At 37.0% G+C, this 21,320-nt stretch overlaps 2 protein-coding genes and 1 long non-coding RNA gene across 5 annotated transcripts in view; 1 reads left to right on the top strand and 2 right to left on the bottom strand.

Moving 5' to 3' along the window:
- Positions 1-1,596: 1,596 nt before the first annotated feature.
- Positions 1,597-6,242, bottom strand: LOC148862072 (uncharacterized). Its single transcript, XR_016112788.1, has 2 exons — positions 6,085-6,242; positions 1,597-1,802 (listed from the first exon to the last, which is right to left on the bottom strand). It is a non-coding gene; the product is annotated as an uncharacterized LOC148862072 (long non-coding RNA).
- A 730-nt stretch (positions 6,243-6,972) lies between these two features.
- LOC148862071 (chlorophyll a-b binding protein 2, chloroplastic-like) lies at positions 6,973-8,043 on the top strand. The gene has a single exon (XM_088983811.1). It carries the CDS (start codon positions 7,015-7,017, stop codon positions 7,822-7,824), a length of 810 nt encoding a protein of 269 aa, XP_088839937.1. The 5' UTR covers positions 6,973-7,014; the 3' UTR covers positions 7,825-8,043.
- Positions 8,044-8,198: 155 nt separating this feature from the next.
- The window catches only part of LOC148862070 (putative starch synthase 4, chloroplastic/amyloplastic), a 36,201-nt gene continuing 23,079 nt past the window's right edge, over positions 8,199-21,320 (bottom strand). For all 3 annotated transcript variants that reach the window (XM_088983808.1, XM_088983807.1, XM_088983810.1), the window contains 11 exons: positions 18,090-18,212; positions 17,892-17,967; positions 17,501-17,685; positions 17,205-17,396; positions 17,059-17,130; positions 15,538-15,747; positions 12,931-13,056; positions 9,944-10,093; positions 9,083-9,144; positions 8,898-8,973; positions 8,199-8,770 (listed from right to left, as the gene is read on the bottom strand). In XM_088983808.1, coding sequence (XP_088839934.1) covers positions 8,591-8,770; positions 8,898-8,973; positions 9,083-9,144; positions 9,944-10,093; positions 12,931-13,056; positions 15,538-15,747; positions 17,059-17,130; positions 17,205-17,396; positions 17,501-17,685; positions 17,892-17,967; positions 18,090-18,212 — 1,452 coding nt within the window. In that variant the 3' untranslated portion in view covers positions 8,199-8,590. The remainder of the gene's footprint in view (positions 8,771-8,897; positions 8,974-9,082; positions 9,145-9,943; positions 10,094-12,930; positions 13,057-15,537; positions 15,748-17,058; positions 17,131-17,204; positions 17,397-17,500; positions 17,686-17,891; positions 17,968-18,089; positions 18,213-21,320) is intronic.

The following is a 21,320-nucleotide window of genomic DNA, read 5'->3' as shown; positions in this document are numbered from 1 at the left end:
GGAGAGGAGGTTATGAGAGTTTTAGAGGGAGGATTTTAGAAGCGTTCCCACAGACGGCGCCAATTGATGGTGCACAATCTGGCTGGTCTTAGCTGTCAACGACCTTGCTTCTGACTGGAGCAACGGGGAGCCTGAAACGGAGAAGATGAGGGAACTCTGAAGCTCAAGTTAGTATTCTCTCAAAGGCAAGATAAAACTAGATGGCACAAAGTTCACATACCTTGTTCTTGGGGGGTAGGGAGCCTTTTATAACCACTTCACGCACTCACTCCGAGGCTTCTGTTAGGTCGGGTATGACTATCTCTGTGCTCCTGCCAGTTCGGGTGTCATCACCTCTGCTGGGACAGAACCACCACTGCTCTCTTTGTCGGAGCCGTCTTTGTAACTGGAGATGGTGGTAGCAGGTGGCGGTGGCAGGTGGCCATTTGAGTGTGGTTGTCAAGCATCAGATCCCAGGTCAGTCAGGTGCGCCGCCCTTGGGTACGGACTATCTCGGTGTCAAGCGAGGTATGGTTGTTCAATTTGGCATCCTAGAGGCGAAGTGCTGGAGTGGTGAGCGAGGTGAACTCTTGAGTTCGGATAGGGGAATGTCTTGAACTGTTGTGGGGCGGGCCAGTTTGGGTCATTGCCTTGTGTGAGGCTCGGGGCCTAAGGGAGAGTTCGGGCTCCTTGTAGGGAGTTTGGATTGCTGGTAGGGAGTTCGGACCGCTGGTTCCTCCCTTTGATGCTCACGCCTTGGGCGGGCTGTTGTGCCGAGTTATTGCCTTTGCCACGTATTGCATAATGACGAGGTCGGGCCAAATTTCCTTCATCAGTTAAAGCATAAGAGGTTTGAGATCTCTATTACAGAGATCTATCCGGGTATTTTCTAAATTTTTTTTACACTTAGGGTTTCAACCCTTTTGAGAAAACATTCAGGTAGTATTTAATAATTTTTTTTTTATCCTAAATGCTTGTTGATTGGTATGATTGATATCTTTACCGAAGCCTATTCTGTGCTATTGTGTGCTAAGCATTTATTTTGTGCTTCTACAAATTTTCTTTGCTTTATCTTGGGTAAAATATTAATCTCATTCTTACATAGCAAATTTTAAGAAAGCTGATTTCTTTATATGATTTTCAGTTAATTGTTAATCATAGTTAATCATATCAGCTTACCATTACACTATAAATTTCATTTTATTTTTGATTGAAGCTTCCTTGTTTATTCATAGACATAATGGTTGGATATGCAACAGCAAATGAATTAAGCAAAACTGAAAAACTTAACGGCAGTAATTTTCCTCTCTGGAAACGTAGGATCAGACTTATATTAGATCAAGAAGATGTTGAATAAATAGTAGAACAAGATGTTCCCTCTGTTTCTGATGATGATGCATCATTGGCTGTTAGAAAAGCCTGTCAGAAATACCTAAAAGATAATAAAACAGCCCGTTCTTGCTTGTTAACTTTTATGGAACCAGACATTGAAGTCTTGTTTGAAGAATATGGGAATGCTAAACAATTATTTGGTGCAATTAAGGAAGCTTATGGAAAGGTAACTGGATCCTATGTTCAAATGTTAATAGAAAAATATTATGCTTGTAAGATGAAAGATGGAGATTCAATGATAGATCATATTAATAAGATGAATGTTATTGCAAAAGAATTAGCAGCAGCTGAGAATCCCATCCCCGAAAAGATTCAGGTGTCTATTATATTGCATAGTCTTCCAAACTCTTGGGAAAATGTGGTAGTTGCCTTAAATCTTTCTGGAAGAGACATTAATATGAAAAACCTACCAAACTTGCTAGGCCTGGAAGCTGAACGAAAGAGCAAAAAGGTTCAATCATCATCATTGATAGTTGCCACTAGTCCGATTGATACTAATAAAACTACTGAAAAAATTGAGAACCAAAAAGGTAAAGAAAAGAAGTATCATAATAAACCTATTTTTTCAAAGGAGTTCAAGAAAACTAAAGGCAAATGTTTTATTTGTGGGAAACCAGGCCATACCAAATATAATTGTTATCAAAACAAGAAGAATAAAGATAACAATCATAATAAATCAGCAAAGAAAGATATCATCTGTGTGGTTTCTGAATCATTACTTACTGATATTGATTATGTTGATTGGTGCATTGATTCGGGTTCTTCTTGCCATGTATGTAAATTCAAGGAACTATTTATGGAGATGAAGGAAATGAAGTCAGACGAACATAGGATCTTCATGGGAAATAATAGCTATAGTGATGAACTAGGTATTGGGAAAGTGAAAATAGTCATCAATGAAAATACAAATCTGATCTTAAATGATGTAATGTATGCGCCTAGTGTTAGGCGAAATCTTTCGTCTGTACCCCTCTTGGATGAAAAGGGTTTTGAGGTTCATTTTAGAGGAGGAAAAGTGTCAATTGGAAAACATGGGAGAGTTATTGTTTGGAACTAAGTTTGATGGTTTGTATCATTTATTTATTAATAAAGTGAATGTCTCTTTTGCTTATTTTGATTGTGCATAATGTGGATGAAAATGCCTATATATGGCACATGAGACTTTACCATATTAATAAAGACAAAATGATGAGGATGTCTTCAAGTGGCTTAATACCTAAGGTGAAAATTAACTTTAAATACTGTAAACCATGTCTTAGTGGAAAATCATCTAGATTACCATTTAATAAAGGAAGAAAATCTGAAGAATTGTAAGATATTGTGCACTCAGATGTTTGTGATCCACTAAATGTCAAGACACGCAAGGGAATGGAATAGTTTGTGACCTTTATTGATGATAGCTCTAGATTTGGATATGTTTATTTGATTAAAAGAAAATGAGGTATTAGAAAATTTTAAACAATACAAATTAGAAGTAGAAAACCATACCTATATAATATTGAAATTTGGGGTTCTAGTGCCTATGTTAGAGTTCCTAGTCAACTAAGAAACAAACTAGATAACAAAAGCATAAGATGCACCTTTATAGGATATTTAGAAAACAACAAAAGTTACAAATTCATAAATCATAAATCTGATGGATCTATTGAATTCATAGAAAGTCGGGATGTTGTGTTCTTAGAGGACCAAATAAAAGATGAAAATGATATTGTCTTGACTCAATTATTTTAAATAGAAAAGGAAGATATGCAAAAAGAAACATATACAACAAAGAATGATACATTAGGAAAAATTCAAAGAGATAGGTTTCCCTCTTCCAAATTGAAAGATTATTATACCTTCTTAAATGAAGAATCAACAGATGATCCAATAAGCTATTCCAAGGCTATGAAAGCACCCGATAAAGAAAAATGGAAAGAAGCCATAAATGAAGAACTAAATTCAATAAATAAAAATCAAGTGTGGGAACTGATATATTTGCCTAGTAATAGAAGATCAATTGGAAGCAAATGGATCTTCAAAAAGAAATTAAAAGTAGATGGTTCTATAGAAAAATACAAAGTAAGGCTTGTAGCAAAGGGATATACACAAGTTGAAGGTATAGATTATGATGAAACTTACTCACCGGTAGCAAGATTTACTTCCATTAGAATTTTAATGTCCTTAGTTGCACATTTTGATTTAGAGTTATGTCAGATGGATGTAAAAACCGCTTTCTTAAATGGAAAGTTAAATGAAGAAATTTATATGACACAACTAGAAGGATAAATAAGAGAAGGGCAAGAAACAAAGTATATAAATTGAACAACTCTCCATATGGACTAAAGCAATCCTCTAGGATGTGGTATTACACATTTCATAATTCCATCACAAAACTTGGGTTTATCCCAAATCCATTCAATCACCTTGTTTACTCAATGAATAGTGGGAGTTCATTTATTATACTCTCCTTATATCTTGATGATATTCTAATAGCTAGTAATAATATATCTATGATAAATGAAGCAAAACATTGGTTAAGTACAGCTTTCTTAAATGGAAAGCTAAATGAAGAAATTTATATGACACAACTAGAAGGATAAATAAGAGAAAGGCATGAAACAAAGTATTACACATTTCATAATTCCATCACAAAACTTGGGTTTATCCCAAATCCATTCAATCACTATGTTTACTCAATGAATAGTGGGAGTTCATTTATTATACTCTCCTTATATCTTGATGATATTCTAATAGCTAGTAATAATATATTTATGATAAATGAAACAAAACATTGGTTAAGTACTAATTTTGAAATGAAAGACATGGTAGATGCTAGCTATGTATTTAGAATAAAAATAGAAAGAGACAGAAAATATAAAACATTATCTCTTTCACAAGAAAATTATTTATAGACGATACTTAAAAGGTTTAACATGACAAATTGTAATGGAATTGATACTCCCATTTGCAAAGGAACTAAAATGTCCAAGGACATGTCACCCAGAAATGAAAGAGAAGTAAGTTACACGAAGAATGTTCCTTATGCACAAACAGTTGGTAGTTTAATGTATGCAGTGTTATGTATAAGACTTGATTTGTCTTATGCTGTTAGTCTTGTTAGTAGATACCAAAGTAATCTAGGAACTGCACATTGGTCAGTAGACCTGTTCATGGGTTGGACCGGACCGGGCTTTTTCTCATCATTAATGGAAATACGCTAGGCCCGAGCCCGAGCCCGAGCCCGAGTCTGGCCCTGATAAAAAGCCTAAAGCCCGAGCCCGAAGCCCGACCTAATAAAAAGAATTACAATTTTCTCTATTCAAATTAGATTTAAAAATTCAGATGGTTTTTTTCCTATTTAAATGAATAATGGGCCTACAAGATGATTTTCCCCCTTTCTTTTATGTTTTAAAACACAGTTTTACATTCTTAAATAAAATAATTTATTCAAATGGGCATAATCACATAACCCATTTTAAGTCTAATTTTAGGTCGGATCGGGGCCGGGCTATTTTGAAAACCTGCGCCCAACTCGAATTTATTGCTGGCCAGGCTTTTTGGCCCAAGTTTAAGCCCGCGGGCCTATAAACATGTTCAAGCCCGTCTGGGGGCCGGGTTGGGCCAGCCCGTTGGGCCATTCGGCCCATTAACAAGTCTATTGGTCAGCCATTTAAAGAATTCTAAAACATTTACAACAAACCAATGATTATAGACTAGCATACTCTTGTGATCAGTTAGCATTGATGGATTACTATGATGCTGATTTTGCAGGAGACTCAGATGATAGAAAATCTATACCAAGTTCATCTTCCTTCTGGGAGGAGGAGCCATTTCTTAGACAAACAAAAAACAAGGTTGTGTAGCCAAATATACTATGGAAGCTAAGTTCATAGCTTGCAACACAGCAGCATCATAAGGAATTTGGATAAAAAGGTTCCTCTAAGAATTAAAAATAGCATGTGCACCTGAAGGAGTTATCAGAATGTTCAATGATAATGAAGCGGCCATCAAGATGAAAAAGAATGGAGAAATTGGTTCAAAAGGAAAGCACATTGACTTGCAATACCGATATCTTCATGATATCTACCAACGGAATGTGATCTGATAGAGCACGTGCCGACAAATGATATGGTTGCTGATCCATTGGCAAAGCCCATTGGGGTTAGTGATTTTAAAAGGCACGTGGTGTCAATGGGATTGAGAAGCAACCAAACATCTCGGCCCTAACTGGCCAAGTGGGAGATGTTGGAACGGGTGGCCATAGGCCCTCGATTTGGAATCCTCAACGTGTACGAGAATCCACTGGACATGTGAAAAGCCACACGATTGATGGAGTAGCTTAATGATATCATCCCTGTGAACACACTATAACATACACCGACTGAATATCCTCTTTATTGGAAGGCTATCAAAACCTCGAAGAAGTTCTGCCCTATTCGGATTGTATTATCAGCTTTGTGAAGTCCAAGGTTGTGTTCAAGTGTTGCTAGATCCATCAAGAAAAGTGGAATTACTCTTTGTTTGCATAATCTTATTTGCATTTTTTTGTCACTGTTCTGTTATTGTTTTTCAACTATCACCCAGTTGTTGCTGATTATCGCCGGTACCGGTCATTCTACTCACCTGTCAAGAGTTTATATAAAGCCGAAACGATTCAAAGGTAGAAATCAAAAGAAGCGTTGAGATTCCTATCGATTACACGGCGTAGATAGAAAAAGGAACGAAACGAACCTGTTCTTTGGTCTTGTCCACCCTGGCCATGGCCGAATCGGCAATGTTTGAGACAGTGTCCCTCATGGCCTGCATTTTCGTTTTCTTTCACAGACGATCAAAGATTAATTAGAAAATCGGTATCTGCTTTCAGAAAGAAAGAGCTCGTCATGTGTGTCGGACCAAGCACGATGCATCCCCGCTTTATATTATAAAGGGTTTCTAGCAGAGGGATGGACTGTCGGGACGAGGAACAGTGCCCTGCCCTTTTTTGATATTTTTTAAAAAAAGTTATCATATTTTATTTATTTTATAAAAATATTGCTTTTTACTTTTTGCCCTTTATCTGCTAGAAACCCTAGAAACAAAGCCTGAAATTTCATCTCCAGGCAACCAACCATAATGGTATGGGGGCGGTCAAGTAAGAGAGAGAGAGAGAGTGGAATGGGAGGAATTCTCTCAAGAAAAGCCCTACCCCGCCTACAACAAGCTCCCAAGGGCAAATTTGAAAATCCGGAGGCAAGGTCTGCCACCAAGGGTGATAACAGGCCCACACAAAATGATCCTAGTGGGAGATATCCTAGAGCCCAGATGCAAAGATAATTTCATCTCTCAGTCCCGATCCTACTGGAGGAAGAGATGAATGAAATCTAAAAGCAATACGTGGAACATCCATATTCGTCCGAACAAGGAGAAATGAATCTGCAGTTGGGATTGTCTTCTCTGATGTAAAGGCAGAAGAAATTATCTCGGCAACTGGTGGTGTAGGGAGTGCCAACTGGGAAACACTCCAAAAAATCTCCAACTTCAATCCTCCAATGGGAGAAGAGATACAGATACCAAAGGATAAGGACCCTTGGCTCTCAACTCTCAACTCCTATTTAAGGTCTCACAATCCATCGTTGTATCACAGCACAGGCTTTTCTCAGCTCCCGTTAAAGATTAAACACAATGGCTGCCTCTACAATGGCTCTCTCCTCTCCATCTCTGGCCGGAAAGGCCGTGAAGTTGGCCCCTTCCGCCGCCTCTGAACTTCTTCTTGGCCAAGGGAGGGTCACCATGAGGAAGACTGTGGCCAAGCCCAAGCCTGTCTCATCTGGCAGCCCATGGTATGGCCCTGACCGTGTCAAGTACTTGGGTCCCTTCTCCGGTGAGCCTCCATCCTACCTCACCGGTGAATTCCCTGGTGACTACGGCTGGGACACCGCCGGGCTCTCTGCTGACCCAGAGACCTTTGCGAAGAACCGTGAGCTGGAGGTCATCCACGCCAGATGGGCCATGCTTGGAGCTCTTGGGTGCGTCTTTCCTGAGCTGCTTGCACGCAATGGTGTCAAGTTCGGCGAGGCTGTGTGGTTCAAGGCCGGTGCACAGATCTTCAGTGAGGGCGGGCTGGATTACTTGGGCAACCCAAGCTTGATACACGCCCAGAGCATTCTGGCCATCTGGGCAACACAAGTTATCTTGATGGGCGCTGTTGAGGGCTACCGTATTGCTGGTGGGCCACTTGGTGAGGTGACTGACCCACTTTACCCTGGTGGCAGCTTCGACCCACTTGGCCTTGCTGATGATCCTGAGGCTTTTGCTGAGCTCAAGGTGAAGGAGATCAAGAACGGCAGACTTGCCATGTTCTCCATGTTTGGTTTCTTTGTTCAGGCCATTGTGACTGGCAAGGGACCCTTGGAAAACCTGGCTGACCACCTTGCTGACCCTGTCAACAACAACGCCTGGGCCTACGCAACCAACTTTGTCCCTGGAAAGTGAATCAGAGGGAAGAAACTGTATTGAGAAGGCGAGATTATTGTTGGTGATGTAAATTCATGGAAAGGATGTGAATTTTGTGTATTAGTAGTGCGGACGGAATATTTTCTCATCTGTTTTGGTTTTTAAATCCAGGTCTCTTCTTGTCATCTTCTTTCTTTTCTTTAATATTTATTAATTAAGAGTTTGACGCTGCAGTTCCCAGCTCAGCTCATTGTTCTATCTTCTGTTCTGCTGCTCAGGTTACTTGGCGATAAAACTTAACCATGAATTATTGCAAAATATTGAATCGATAAGAAATGGAACAAAAGAAGGCCATTTATTTGGAATGGTTTTTATCTTTTGGCCTTAAGGAGGAGGGAAGGATAAGCACAAACTGTACATGAAAATTTAATCAAGTATTTTATTGACAATTTTCATTCGTATCTGAGTATTGATGAAGAGTTTATATGTATTTTACAAGTTCACATTTGGATCAAATGCTATATGTGGTAGATACAAACAGCAATACCTACTTTGAGGTACCAGGAAATTGCTTCAACACTGTAAAGAAAGAATACCATATACATTGCTGCTCTAGTTCATCAAGAACAAAGAATGGTTTGACCTCATGTAAGAAATGTACAACCAATCTCTGGGCTTTCTTTGTAGCAAAAATCAACCAAATCCAGATTAATCACTTGGGCAAGGAGTGGATTTTGGAAAAAATTAGATGACCTTAACCGGAATGCTAATGTAATAAAGCAAACAAACAAATTCCAGATGAGAATCAAGTCCTATTTGCAGCTGTCCTTGCTCTAGCCACAGACTTCGCATAAAGCTCTTCATATTGCGATGCTGAAGAATCCCAGCTAAAATCTATTGCCATGTCTTTTTTAACAAGCTGCTGCCAATTCTCACTGTTATTGGTGTAGTGGTTAAATGCACGCTCCAAGGCACTGTTTACTCCCTTTCGAGATGTTTGCAAAATCAAAGAAATAAAAGAGAAGAAAATTTTAGATAGTTGAAAGATTAAAAAAAGGTGAAAATGAATTAATAAAAAAAGAGAATATATAAATAGTCATAAACTCTACTACCTGTTCATCGGGTGCCAAAAATGTAAATCCATTGCGAAATTGAAGTGGAATGGTATCATCATCAATATCAAAAACACTACAAGAAGAAGGATTTATGGGTAGCTTAAGAAAACACGGTCCAGAGAGAGAAGAAGAAGATGAAGATGAAAAAGACACTAAAAGAGGCACTCACTGAAAAAACAAACCTGTCATTTAATCCACCAGTCTTTCTTACAATAGGTACAGAACCATATCTCATTGCTATCATCTGTAAAATAATTAGAGGGAGCTTTAGATATATAATGAACTTAAATGAGAAAATCTTTCCTCCATCAACACTCAAGTTTTTATAGGCATGTCATGGCTCCTTGATTTATGACACCCAGTTATTGATACCGATACATAAAGGGTAAAGGAAACAGAAATAAAATTCTCCATTTCTAACATATGCTTTTTGTTAAAACATATCATGTATATTTTGAATTGTTAATGCTATTAAGCATATCTTAAGACACTATTTGTAGTAGAGGTGTTGAGTAGGTAGGAGAGACCAAGTAGTGTCTCATCTAAAGTTTGTTGATCATACGATTTTTCTGGGAAAATTTAGAGGGTCCCAATAAGTAAGGGCACTTAAGAAATATGGATGATGATGACACAGATACAAGAAATATGGATATGAAACTCCATTCCTAAAGCCTTGGACACAAATACAGGTACGATTATTGCATATAACATGTTTATATTATATTTTCATATTGACTAATTGAAGCTAAGTGTCATTTCTGAAGACTTGTGCCTTTCCAAATTTAATTAAATTTCTGAATTGCTAAAGTCTTTTCATGGTTTAATTTTTTAAATTGTACAGTTTTACATATTTTAAAAGTGTTAAATCTATGGAGTACATCAAGAAGTGTCCATGCAGTATCTGATGCTGTATCCAGTAAATATCATATCTAACACTTGTGTGCTAGGCATTTACAGTCATCCAGGTATCATAGGTTCCAGGTAATAGAACACATGGCTTATCATCCTTTATGCAGTTGCAATCAAGAATATGAGGGTTATACCTGTGTAAGGCCACATGGCTCAAAGATTGATGGGATAATGAACATATCAGATGCCGCATAAATGGAATGTGAGAGTGCTTCATCATACTTCAATATCAACCGAATGTGAGGGTGACTCTGGAAATGGTTTGCCATTCCCTCAAATTCACTCTGCATAGAACATGATCTGCATCAATACGAGAGAGAGAGAGAGAGAGAGAGAGAGAGAGAGAGAGAGAGAGAGAGAGATTTGAAGCATTCAATGTAGAAAGCAAACTTGAGTACTGTGACATGTTAACAACAGTATGAAAACACTACCATCATACTGTTTGACATCTTTTTTTTTTTTTGAAGATAAATACAAAAAATAGTTCATTAATAAAAGATCACAGTACAATCAAAGGGGATGATGAGAAATCACCAAAATAAAAAAACAAAATAACAATACATCAAACCCCCCTTCTACTTCCAAAGATGACTAAAAACATCCCTAAAAGATTCTCTTGCCAACCCTGAGAACTATTGACGAATCATAATCAATTCCACAATTCTTTTCCCGGTTATTGAACATAGCTTCTCTTTGGATATTTTTGCCTTATTCTCAAAAATTCTTCTGTTCCTTTCTTTCGGAATCTCTCAACAGGCCACAAAGGGAACACATGAACACACTATTTTAGCTTTCTTATTCCTGTTATGGACTGGCCAAGCAAGCAAAAATCTCCATTGGACTTCTAGAATTCCATAAGACTAATCTAAGTAATCTGATAAAGAAGCTCCAAATGCATCTTGAGAGGTGAAGCACATCTTCTTCACATCCACATAAGTGACATCTATTGACTAACTGAATTCCTCTTCTCTTTAAATGGTCTTGTGTTAGAATGCTATCCAGCACAACCAACCAAGCAAACTCTTCCACCCTTGGGGAACCAAATTCCCCCAAATGCTTTCAATATTAGATCTTTCCACTTGATTTCTTGCCAAAAAGTTGTAATAAGATTTAACTGTGAAAATAACATTTCTATACTTCTCCAATTCCCAATCAAATAGAGGTCTTATAAAAGATGGGCACCACACAACCCTTCCTTGATTAAATTTGAAACATTGAGTAATAGATATATTTTTTCTCATTAAGATTGTGGAACCTTGGACAGATGTCACATAATCTACCAATTCCTATCCAATCATCTTCCCAAAATTTAATAAGGCTGAATGAAACTCATTATACCTTCCCAAAACCACCACGCCATACTTATAAGCAATAACTCTTCTCCATAAGGCCTTCCTCTCTTCCCCAAACCTCCATAACCACTTCCCCCAAAAATGCTTTGTTAAACACCCTCACCCTCCTAATCCCCAGACCTTCATCATCCCTCTTGCCAGTTGCCAAATTTAACCAAACTTCTAGTGTCATTTGTTGTTTCTTTGTAATAAATAAATTGATACATTCCACTTTACATATTTTATAAGTGTTAATTTTATGAATTACACATGTCCATGTAGTATTTTATGTCATATTGGGTACAGATCATTGTTTGGCAATAGTATGCTAGGTATGTGCAGGTATTCAGGTATCATAGATTGCACCAAGCAAAAAGCAAGAAGAGAAGTGAATAGGTATATCATTGTCTTTCCACACCATGATTTAAAAAAGTGCACCTAGGTGAACAGGAGTGCACTTCAAGGCCTATGCCTCACCTAGGCTAGGCGCAACCCCTTTTAAAAGCCAAGAACCTAGTGCGCCTTGCACCTTATATTAGGCATGCTTCCGTGGTCCAAAGAAAGTGCAAATCCCCACCTGACAATCAATGAATTCCACCATTGCCTATCACTCTCCCCCCCCCCCCCCCAAGTAGAGGCTTTTTGCTACATAGATTTCTCTGCATTTTATTTACCAAAATAAAAAAAATTTCTGTACATATTAAGGGGGTGCTTTTATCTTCATCAATATTAGTAACTGGCAATTCCTGACCACTGATTGGATGTTAATTATAATAAGACAGACAAAATTGTCAAATTATGGAGTCAGCCACATGAATCTTATTCTGCCATTTTGCCAATACTCAGTGAAGTATCAATTGTCAAATTATGGACACTTGAATAATTCCTCACTACTCAGTGAAGTATCAGTTTGCAGCATATCAGTTCTTACTTGAGTGATAAATGGTCTCCTAGCAAGAAAAACCATCTTATATGTCCATTTTACTACTCATCCATTTCAATATTTGCATCTCTACTACACTCAATTTGGAAATGGTTTTCCATAGCTACCTAACACTCTGTGCTCTAATATTGTTGTCTTATAGATGTCTTGTAAAAGATTTTCTTTTATCTGAAGTGGTCTTCTTGGACAAAAAAAATTCTTCAGATGCACCCCTCGTTGATCCTGCTCTAATTTTATGTTTGACATCCTTCCCAATCTCTTATTTTCTATGAATTATCAAACAAAGTTAACAGAAATGGTCACATTGAGGCATCTTTTAGTTTCTTATCCTAATTGTCCCTTGATTTTCGCCCCAGTTAGATCTAATTTTGGATTTACTCCCACTGTAGTTTCATGAGTCTGTTCATGTTCTAGTTCAATTTATAATTCACCATAAAGAACATGACTCTTCGGGGATAGGCCTAAGGTTCTTGTTTTGTTCTTTTGTTGTCTTGGTAATATCCTCAGTTTCACTAATTGTAACTGGAATGCAAAAGGAAAACCAGTCCCTCTTTGTTACATTTATGGAACCAAAGAATACTAACATGTGAACGAATTCAACAGAAACAATCTGTAAATTCATCCCTTACCCATAAATACAGGCAAGTACAACAAGTTGGACAATGTAAAAATGAATTGAAACATCTAACTACAAACAAAGCATGAACAAAGTCTTCAGAATAGGAAAATATTATTTGAATATGCAATGTGATACAGGGCTGGAACCCAGAAGAATGTCTTATGAATTGAAACAGGTAACTATAAATTAAACATGAGCATTAAAGTCTTTGGAATAGAAAAATATTACTTGAATATGTGATACAGGGCTGGAACCGAGAAGTATGAACTGCCCTCCTAGCTCCAGTGTCCGATATATTGCATGTCTAATAAGATGGACACCCTTCTGTGGAACCAATCTTGTTATGCAACCAACCTAATTCAGAAAAAATCTAAGAACTTTTAGTTAAGATAATGACAATAGATGGCTTCATGAAGGACCGACACCTTAGACTTAAATTTTTTAAGCAATAGTAACAAGTATTTATTACTGAAAGAGGTAATTATAAACTATACAGAGTTTTGGATAGCGTAATGCAAAGAAAAACAGAAAAAAGAGTGCCGCTACCCTGCCAAGATACTAAGAAGATTGAATATTACAATTCCAATCCTGACCCTGGTATTCTGTATTCAAGATTTTTTTTAGCAGTAATAACAAGTATTTATTTACTGAAAGAGGTAAAATTATAAATTATACAGAGTTTTGGATAGCATAATGCAAAGAAAAACAGCAAAAAGCGTGCTGCTACCCTGTCAAGATGCTAAGAAGATTGAATATTACAATTCTAATCCTGACCCTGGTATTCTGTATTGAAGATTTTTTTGTCAGTAATAAAGAATATATTCATATCAGAAAGAACATACATTCAAGAAGTGGAATGTAGGACTAGTACAAACACCTCATTTCTGAAAATATAGAATTACAACTGTTGAGAATGTGCTTGGTGCAAATCCCTCCCAGGACTGGCCAAACCCCAGTCCAAAAGGTTTTTATACAACCCTCCCTGGCTAGCATATCTACTAGATTGTTCGCTGACTTGCGGTTCTACTTTGAAAAAGTGGTTCATTCTGGATACCAATAATTCTATTTCTCTTATGAGCTTCCATTGTAAGCTATCCAATCACAACTTTACAGTCACCTTCTATTATTATGTTGGCCAAGCCCATTGAAGTGCTGTTGTTTCAGTCTTCAAAGAGTTTACTTCTCTAGCTAGTCCAAAGTAACTAAGCTTCAATTTGCCTTCATGATTTCTGATTGCTCCTTCAATTTGAGACTACCCAGATTACCTAGACCATCTAATTTGAGAGTTTCTGTTTACCACTTTGCATTTTCTGGCCTCTCTACATCAAAGCAGGTTTGTCTTCGTGGCACATAGCTTGCTAGCATCCCACCCTCTATGAATGGTGTCCATTGGTATTACTTTGAACTCTTCTCTTGCAATTAGCCAACACAATCTTTAAAGATAGATTCCCTATAAGGATGTTCAATTCCTACTTTCTTTTTTCCATTAAAAACTCTCATTCCTTTCATTCTGTATGCCCCAAATGTTGGCTTCTCTGATACACTGCCACATTAGTTTTCCTCTTTTTGTATGTGGAGGCAGATGTATGAAGCAACCCAAGAACAGCCAAATAAATGAAATATGTGAATCCAAACCTTTGCTGCAAACGTTAAATGATGGATGCTTCTAACATCTCACCAGTTTAGTCTCCTTCTGTGAAGCATCTCATCAGTGTTGAGGATGCTTTCCCAACAAAAATCCTTTAGGGGCAGAGGGGCCTTCCCACATTGGTTTGGAAGGAAATGGAATGAGGTTTTGGGGAGAGGGGTCCAAAGCCTTGTATAAGGATTTACAATAAAAAGGTTCCCTAGTGTTTCCAATGTGTCATAATTTCAGAATTCTTTGATAGACTATACATTTAAGGTTTAAAGTTTTAGAATATTATTAAAAAAATTTCAATATTTCATTAAAATCATCATAATTTTTTTAAATATTTTCTTAAAATAACCAATGATGAATCAGTTTTTTGATGATTGGCTTACTGTTTTGATATAATCTCTTGCTAAGTTACTATAATTCAAAAGAAAAGAAACAATGCACACTAACAGGATTCTCAATCATATCAAAGTACAGTAACAAAAAAAAAGACAAAAGTTAAAATGGCAAGTAAATGACATATGTAATAAAGACAAGATGGATAAAAAACTAAAAAGGAGACAAAGTGAATGATACCTATTTAATTCACTTAATTTTTTTATTTATATGGTTGTTTAATATGGTTTTTTGAATCTTAAATGTGCAACTACTTCTAACAATTCATTGAAGGTTTATTAACTAATTCCATATTTTTTTTAGAAAATTTCCCTGATTTTTTAGATATTCCTAATATCTTAGGGAAATTAGTGAAATATCCCAAAAGTTTCCACATCTCTATATAATGAAATGTCCGTTGATATAAAAATTGTGAACCATGGTAGAAGCTCCCCTTTTAACAAGTATTTTCGTGCAGCTAGTTGATACAACACGTTTTAATCTTTAAATTAGTGCCAAGATCTCTGATTTTAAGGAATTTCAAACTGAAATGTGTTGGGAGGACAGACTGAAATGTGTTCATTCACAAATGATTTTCCTTGTCAATATTAAAAACCAATCATAGTATGATAGAAGCCATTATTTTACTGTATGGTCATTATGAGATCTAGTTTATACTTTTAAATCACTTTATGTCCACTTTTGATTTTTTTTTTCTTTATGAAATAAGTTTTGAAGAGATACCATTACTGTGCTGCTAGATTGCCACATTGTAGTTCATCAGGTTATTCTTGAGATGCTCATGAATGAGGATAGAAAATTACCAATGGCTGCCTGGAGTTTTCACTAGAGAGTCCCAGGTGCTTCCTTATAGCTTCTTTATTTTCTACTTTCCCTTGAAGATCATCGGCATTATACTGGACTTTGATAAAAGCATCAGTTGCTGGATTCCAAGCATCGGTATCAATCCCATTAAGAATTCCAACAAACTTTCTGGAGTGAGAACTTAGCGTTGTATGGAGACCCTTTCCTCCCTGTAAACAACACAATTTGGTCAGAGAACAGGAATAAAGGATCAGGCCTTTATGCTAGGAGCAAAGAATTAATTTCTCTTCTATGTATAATTAAACTGATGCATGAAAATGATTGCAAAAATGACCACCTGCATTAAATCATTCAAGGATAACTTATAACCCCATTACTAACCAGGCTTGCCAGTGAAAGAAATCCACATGTTCTGTCTGGACGTCAATTTCTAATAAAATGACAATTCAACCATGAACAGGTAATGATAACCCAAATAGATCGTTGGGTAATGGCTAGGTGTATCAGTGATATAATTGTTAGAGGATGTCAAACAGGGCTAGCTTTTCATTGCATGCACAAATGGTGAAACTTAATTCCAATTCCTGCTTTCAGATATCAAATCACATATCACCTTCTTTTACTTGGGGCCCACTCAGGAAGGGGACTCCAGAGCCTACCCTCTTCTCTATTAGATTTTAGAAATTGAAGATAAGGGACTCTCGGGAGGTCATAGGATGGATGCCCAACTTGCTAGATGATATTTCCTTTTTTCTTTTCTTTTTTTTTTGATAAATAACAAATTTTATTAAATATGAACAGAAATATATGTACAAGTGCAACCTCCCGAGGATAGATGACCTTGTCATTTGAGACATCATATTGGAGAAGCAATGTCCTTAGCCCCTCAGGAAGAATACTTTTTTATATGGGTTCTAATCAGGCACAGTTGATTGGAATAAGTTATTCTCAGGATCTGATCCTTTGGGATAGATAGACCATTAGAATCTCATATTGTCTCCTCCTTTGAATATGAAATGCAACTGACAGTTAAACCCTTGGGTTTCTTACTGTTATAGGGCTTCATTTTTGTACCTTTCTCTTTGGTGTTTCCTTTTTTATTTTTTGATCTATTACTTCTCTCTGTTGTCTCCTTATATAAGGTTTGGTCTTCTCTACTGCTTCATGGGAGGAGTACACTGTATACAGATCTAACCTTTAGCATTTTTTTCCCCACACAAAGTGGCTGATCTTAGACTTGAACCTATTCTATTTTCACATTCTACTAACAAAAAATGTCCTAGTTGGTTCAGGAGTAAACAAAAAGACTGCTGCTCTTTAATAATGGATTCCCTAGGGATAAGCAATGGATTGGGCCTTCCCACAGCCCCAATAGTATCAATTAAGCCCACTGTTCCTCAATCCATAGTTCCAATAACATCAGTTAATCCATCTTGTTATTACAGAGAAAGCATTCAACAGACAAAGAAAGCATTCAATAAATAATAATAAATTTAAATTCTACAAGGCATCATCTATACCTCTGCTGTCCGCACTTCTTGAGCATATGTGGGTGACACTGTTGTCACAATGTTTGAGAATACAACTGCACCCTAGATGAACATGGATGGGGAGAAGTTAAGAAATCAGTTGAACTTGGTTATTGATGAACCATTGATTCAGTTACCTTAACAGGATTAACTTTGTCATGAGCTGAGTTATCTTGCATCCTATCTGGTCTATTTAAATGAACATCAAGGCCACAGGATGCCAAGTCTGAAGCATGTGCAGTCCCTTGATACTCAAAATTGTGGCATGTGAAGCATATTCGAGCTGAATTAAGGCCTTTGTGTACATATAGATCCCAATAGAGTGGTGCCTGAAAATGCAAAAATTGCTGACACTTTAGATGACTGGAAAAATAAATATGTTCAAGTAAAGAATAAAAGCCTGGAACTAAGATCTGAAATATGTTGTCCCTACAATAAAAGCTGTCTGCCAGTCATGGCAATGGATGATATCTGGTTTCTTGCCCGCTTGGAGAATCAACTCAAGTGCTGCACGGCTAAAAAATGAGAAACGCTTGAAATCATCACGTTCCCCATAAAATTGTCCTCTCCAGAAAAATTTATCTGGATGATGAGGTTCAATAAAATAGACAGGAAGGCCTGCATTGTCACAATTCAAGTGAGTATGCTCCATCATGTCATCCTATTAGAGCTTCATTTTTTCTAATGTAAAAGGATTGGAAAGCAAGGACTTTTCTACAAAAAGGGTGAAAATACAGATGAAATATTTCAACTGAAAAAAAAATTGCCACTTCTACTTTGAAATAAATGGATCCTAAAAATAAATAAAAAAAATGGATCTCAACCTTCAATTGTTCCAACCCAGACTTTATTCTTAAATAGTTGGCCATCAAAATATGACTCCACTATCACATCCAGCACCTGCATGAAAAATTTGTCCACATAAACATTTTCATATTCTCATCTTTATATATATTATGTCAGTGCAAACCATATAAAGAGCTTCAATGTAACTTTTTCACCTCAGCAGATAATTAGCATACCCTTAAATCACCAATACGCTCATATTGCATGCAATCATATTTGGGCAATACAATCTCCACAAGGTGTCCTTTCTTCTGTAGTGCTTTACTTAGACCAGTCACAACATCCCCCAAGCCACCAACCTTTGAAACAATGAATAAATAGATTAGCATCTACTGTGGAAGTTAAAATTAACACCAAAAAGTTTCTCCTTAAACAAATCAAACACATTGGAAAGAGGCAAAGGAAGACATTTGGTGGAGCATATTTCAGTAAATACACACAGATAAGAATGAATGACAGGAAAATGTTTGAACTTTTCTAGACTCAAAATGAACTAAGAAACAATTTAGAAAAAATGTACAGTTCAAGAAAAAAAATAAACAGACATTCCAAGGAGTGGAGACAAAGACATGGATACCAAGTTTAAGACACAAGCCCAAAATACTAGGATGTTGAATAACTTAAACATTGAGAGTTAATATGTATAAAGAGTTATCCAGATGATCATACAAAGAGCAATTCAATAACAGCTTAAGTGGATGAAATGAATGACTTATTGCTTTGTCTTTTAATGGATAAGTTATTAAGTAGGTTGTGAGCTCCTTAAGGGTTGAAAGGAATATTGAGTTGATTACTAAAACCCTAAATATTTTATTCACTAAAAGGCAAAGAAATAAGCCATTCAAATTTTAGCACTCCAGCCATTATCCAATGACCCCTAAGACCATAAGTAGATTATAAGGAATGATACCAAGATACACGTACATACCTAGTGTACCAGTGTCAAACATGATACTAATCCAATATGACACTGGATACTGTACGGATACCAAGTTAACAGCTTATGTGGATGAAATGAATGACTTCTTGTTTTGTCTTTTTAGTGGTAAGTTGTTAAGTAGGTTGTGAGTTTCTTAATGGTTAAATGGAAATATTGAGTTGATTACTAGACAAGAAAGCATGGTATGGGATTTTAGGAAATGGAAAGTCATCCCATTCCCTATATCCGTGACCACATACACCAACACCAAGAATTTGGTGTCTTTGCATGTATCAGAAACACAAGTAAGATAATAATTAGTAAAGAAAAGAAAATAGTTCCAGCTTGCCAATAAAGCTCTAATCGCATAGTTTGTAGATAGTACCAGAAGGAATGAGGAAAACACCAAACCTCAAACTTTGAATGATATATTTGGATATGTAAACTGTTATCCAGAGGAGAAGAAGGAAGAGAGAGAGGGAAGAGAGAAGAGAGACAAAAGTTTGGAGTCTTAGAAAGCTGCTGGCGGCGCCAGCTTTATTGTTATTTATACTAGGGCGACAACTTAAAATAAAACATGCTGAAAGGACTAAAGTACCCCTGCGGTACTAAACTTACAAAAACATATCATTTCAACACTACCCCTCAAGTTGGGACATAGATATCAACCATGCCCAACTTGTCACATAAATCATAATGTTGCAAGTGATGTACCCCTTTGTGAAGATGTCTGCAAGTTGGTCTTTAGAACTGACATAGGGAGTACACACTTCCCCTGTGACAACCTTTTCTCTAATGAAATGTTTGTCAACTTCGATATGCTTAGTTCTATCATGCAGCACAGGATTACCATCGATGTTTATGGCTGCTTTGTTATCACAGTAAAGAGTCATAGGTCCATCAACTGGAAAGCCCAACTCACTCAACAAATTCTTTAACCACATAATTTCTGCCACTCCATGAGACATTTCCCGATATTCAGCTTCAGCACTAGACCTAGCTACCACATTTTGCTTTTTGCTTCTCCAGGTAACTAGGTTCCCTCCTATAAAGTACAATAGCCACTTGTTGACTTCCGGTCATTCAAAGATCTTGCCCAATCAGCATCGGTATACACTCCAACTTTCAAATGCCCGTGCTTTTGAAACAACAAGCCTGCACCTGGGAACTTCTTAAGATATCTAAGAACTCTTTTTGCTGCTTCAAGGTGGGTAGTCTTAGGGGCATGCATGAACTGGCTAAGAATTAGCAGTCTTCTTACAAGTCTCTGAAACTGTTTCACATCTTTGATGGGTTCACCTTGATAGTCTCCTAACTTGCGGTTAGGATCAATAGGGGAATCAACGGGCCTCACTCCCAATTTTCCTGTATCCTAGATTAGATTTAGGACATACGTTCTTTGGGAAATGAAGATACCCTTTTTTGAGCGGGCCACTTCAATCCCAAGGAAGTACCTTAGAGGACCTAGATCCTTCACTTCAATCTGGGTAGCAAGGAAACTCTTCAACTTTTGAATTTCATCATTCCAATCACCAGTGATAACTATATCATCAACATATACTATTAGTGCTGCAACCTTTCCTTCCCCTCTTTTCACAAACAGTATGTGATCAGATTGACTCTGGAAACACCAATTTTAAAGACTCAAAGGACAAACGACCGAAACGACTATGCCATAAATAGACCTGATTTGTACTAGACTGACTCTTAGACTCTGTGATTGTAAGACCAGCCTTATTCTCCAGCATGTGGAGTCCATCCACCGTAAGTCCTCTACCAATCATCTTCCCTAAGGCCAAATCCTAAAATACACAATGAGAAGGGAAAAAGGTTATTGAGTAGTTTAAAGAATTAGTGATACTACTAACAGAGAACAAATTAATGGGGAGTTTTGGAACATGTAAGACATTAGTTAGGGTGAGGCCAAAGGGAAGAGAGATGGTTCCTATAGAGAATAATGATGTGGACCCCACTGTGTTCGTATGGCAGCATATTTCTGTTAGTTATGTCAGTGTTGGTAGTTATTTCAGTTTGTTATTTCAGCTTTATTATTAGTTTATTTTCCATGTAAGCAATAAGGGCAATTCAGCCCTTTTACAATTAGTCAACATATATAAATATTAAGAGTGGGTCGGTTGATGTCGAGACCAACCCTCTCCCTTTTCCAAAATTTCTTTGTGTGCTTCTTCTCTTCTCTCCTCTTCTTCTTCTCTTCTGAAATTTCTTCATTCTTTTTCTTTTGAATTCAAGACTGATTGTAGTCTTGATCGACTACTTGGTATCAGAGCCGACCTAGGAGCTCTTATGTTAGTCTAATTAGATTGACTACATGAGAATCTCCTAGGTTTAGAAATTTTTCAGCAAAGAAGGAGGATCGGCTGATTTTTGGAGGTTACTGGTAGTGTGCGGCTGCTGCTAAGAAGATTGTAGAAGGCTGGGAGAGTTCCAGTAGTCAGGAAGAATCAAAAAAGGCTTCGGATCCTCAAGA

This window comes from Nelumbo lutea, chromosome 4 (assembly GCF_056320005.1).
Source record: "Nelumbo lutea isolate HS-2025 chromosome 4, American lotus-T2T, whole genome shotgun sequence".
In the NCBI taxonomy this organism is placed as follows: Eukaryota; Viridiplantae; Streptophyta; class Magnoliopsida; order Proteales; family Nelumbonaceae; genus Nelumbo; species Nelumbo lutea.
Note: the sequence above shows the minus strand (reverse complement) of the source record. Positions and strands in the feature narration are given on the sequence as shown.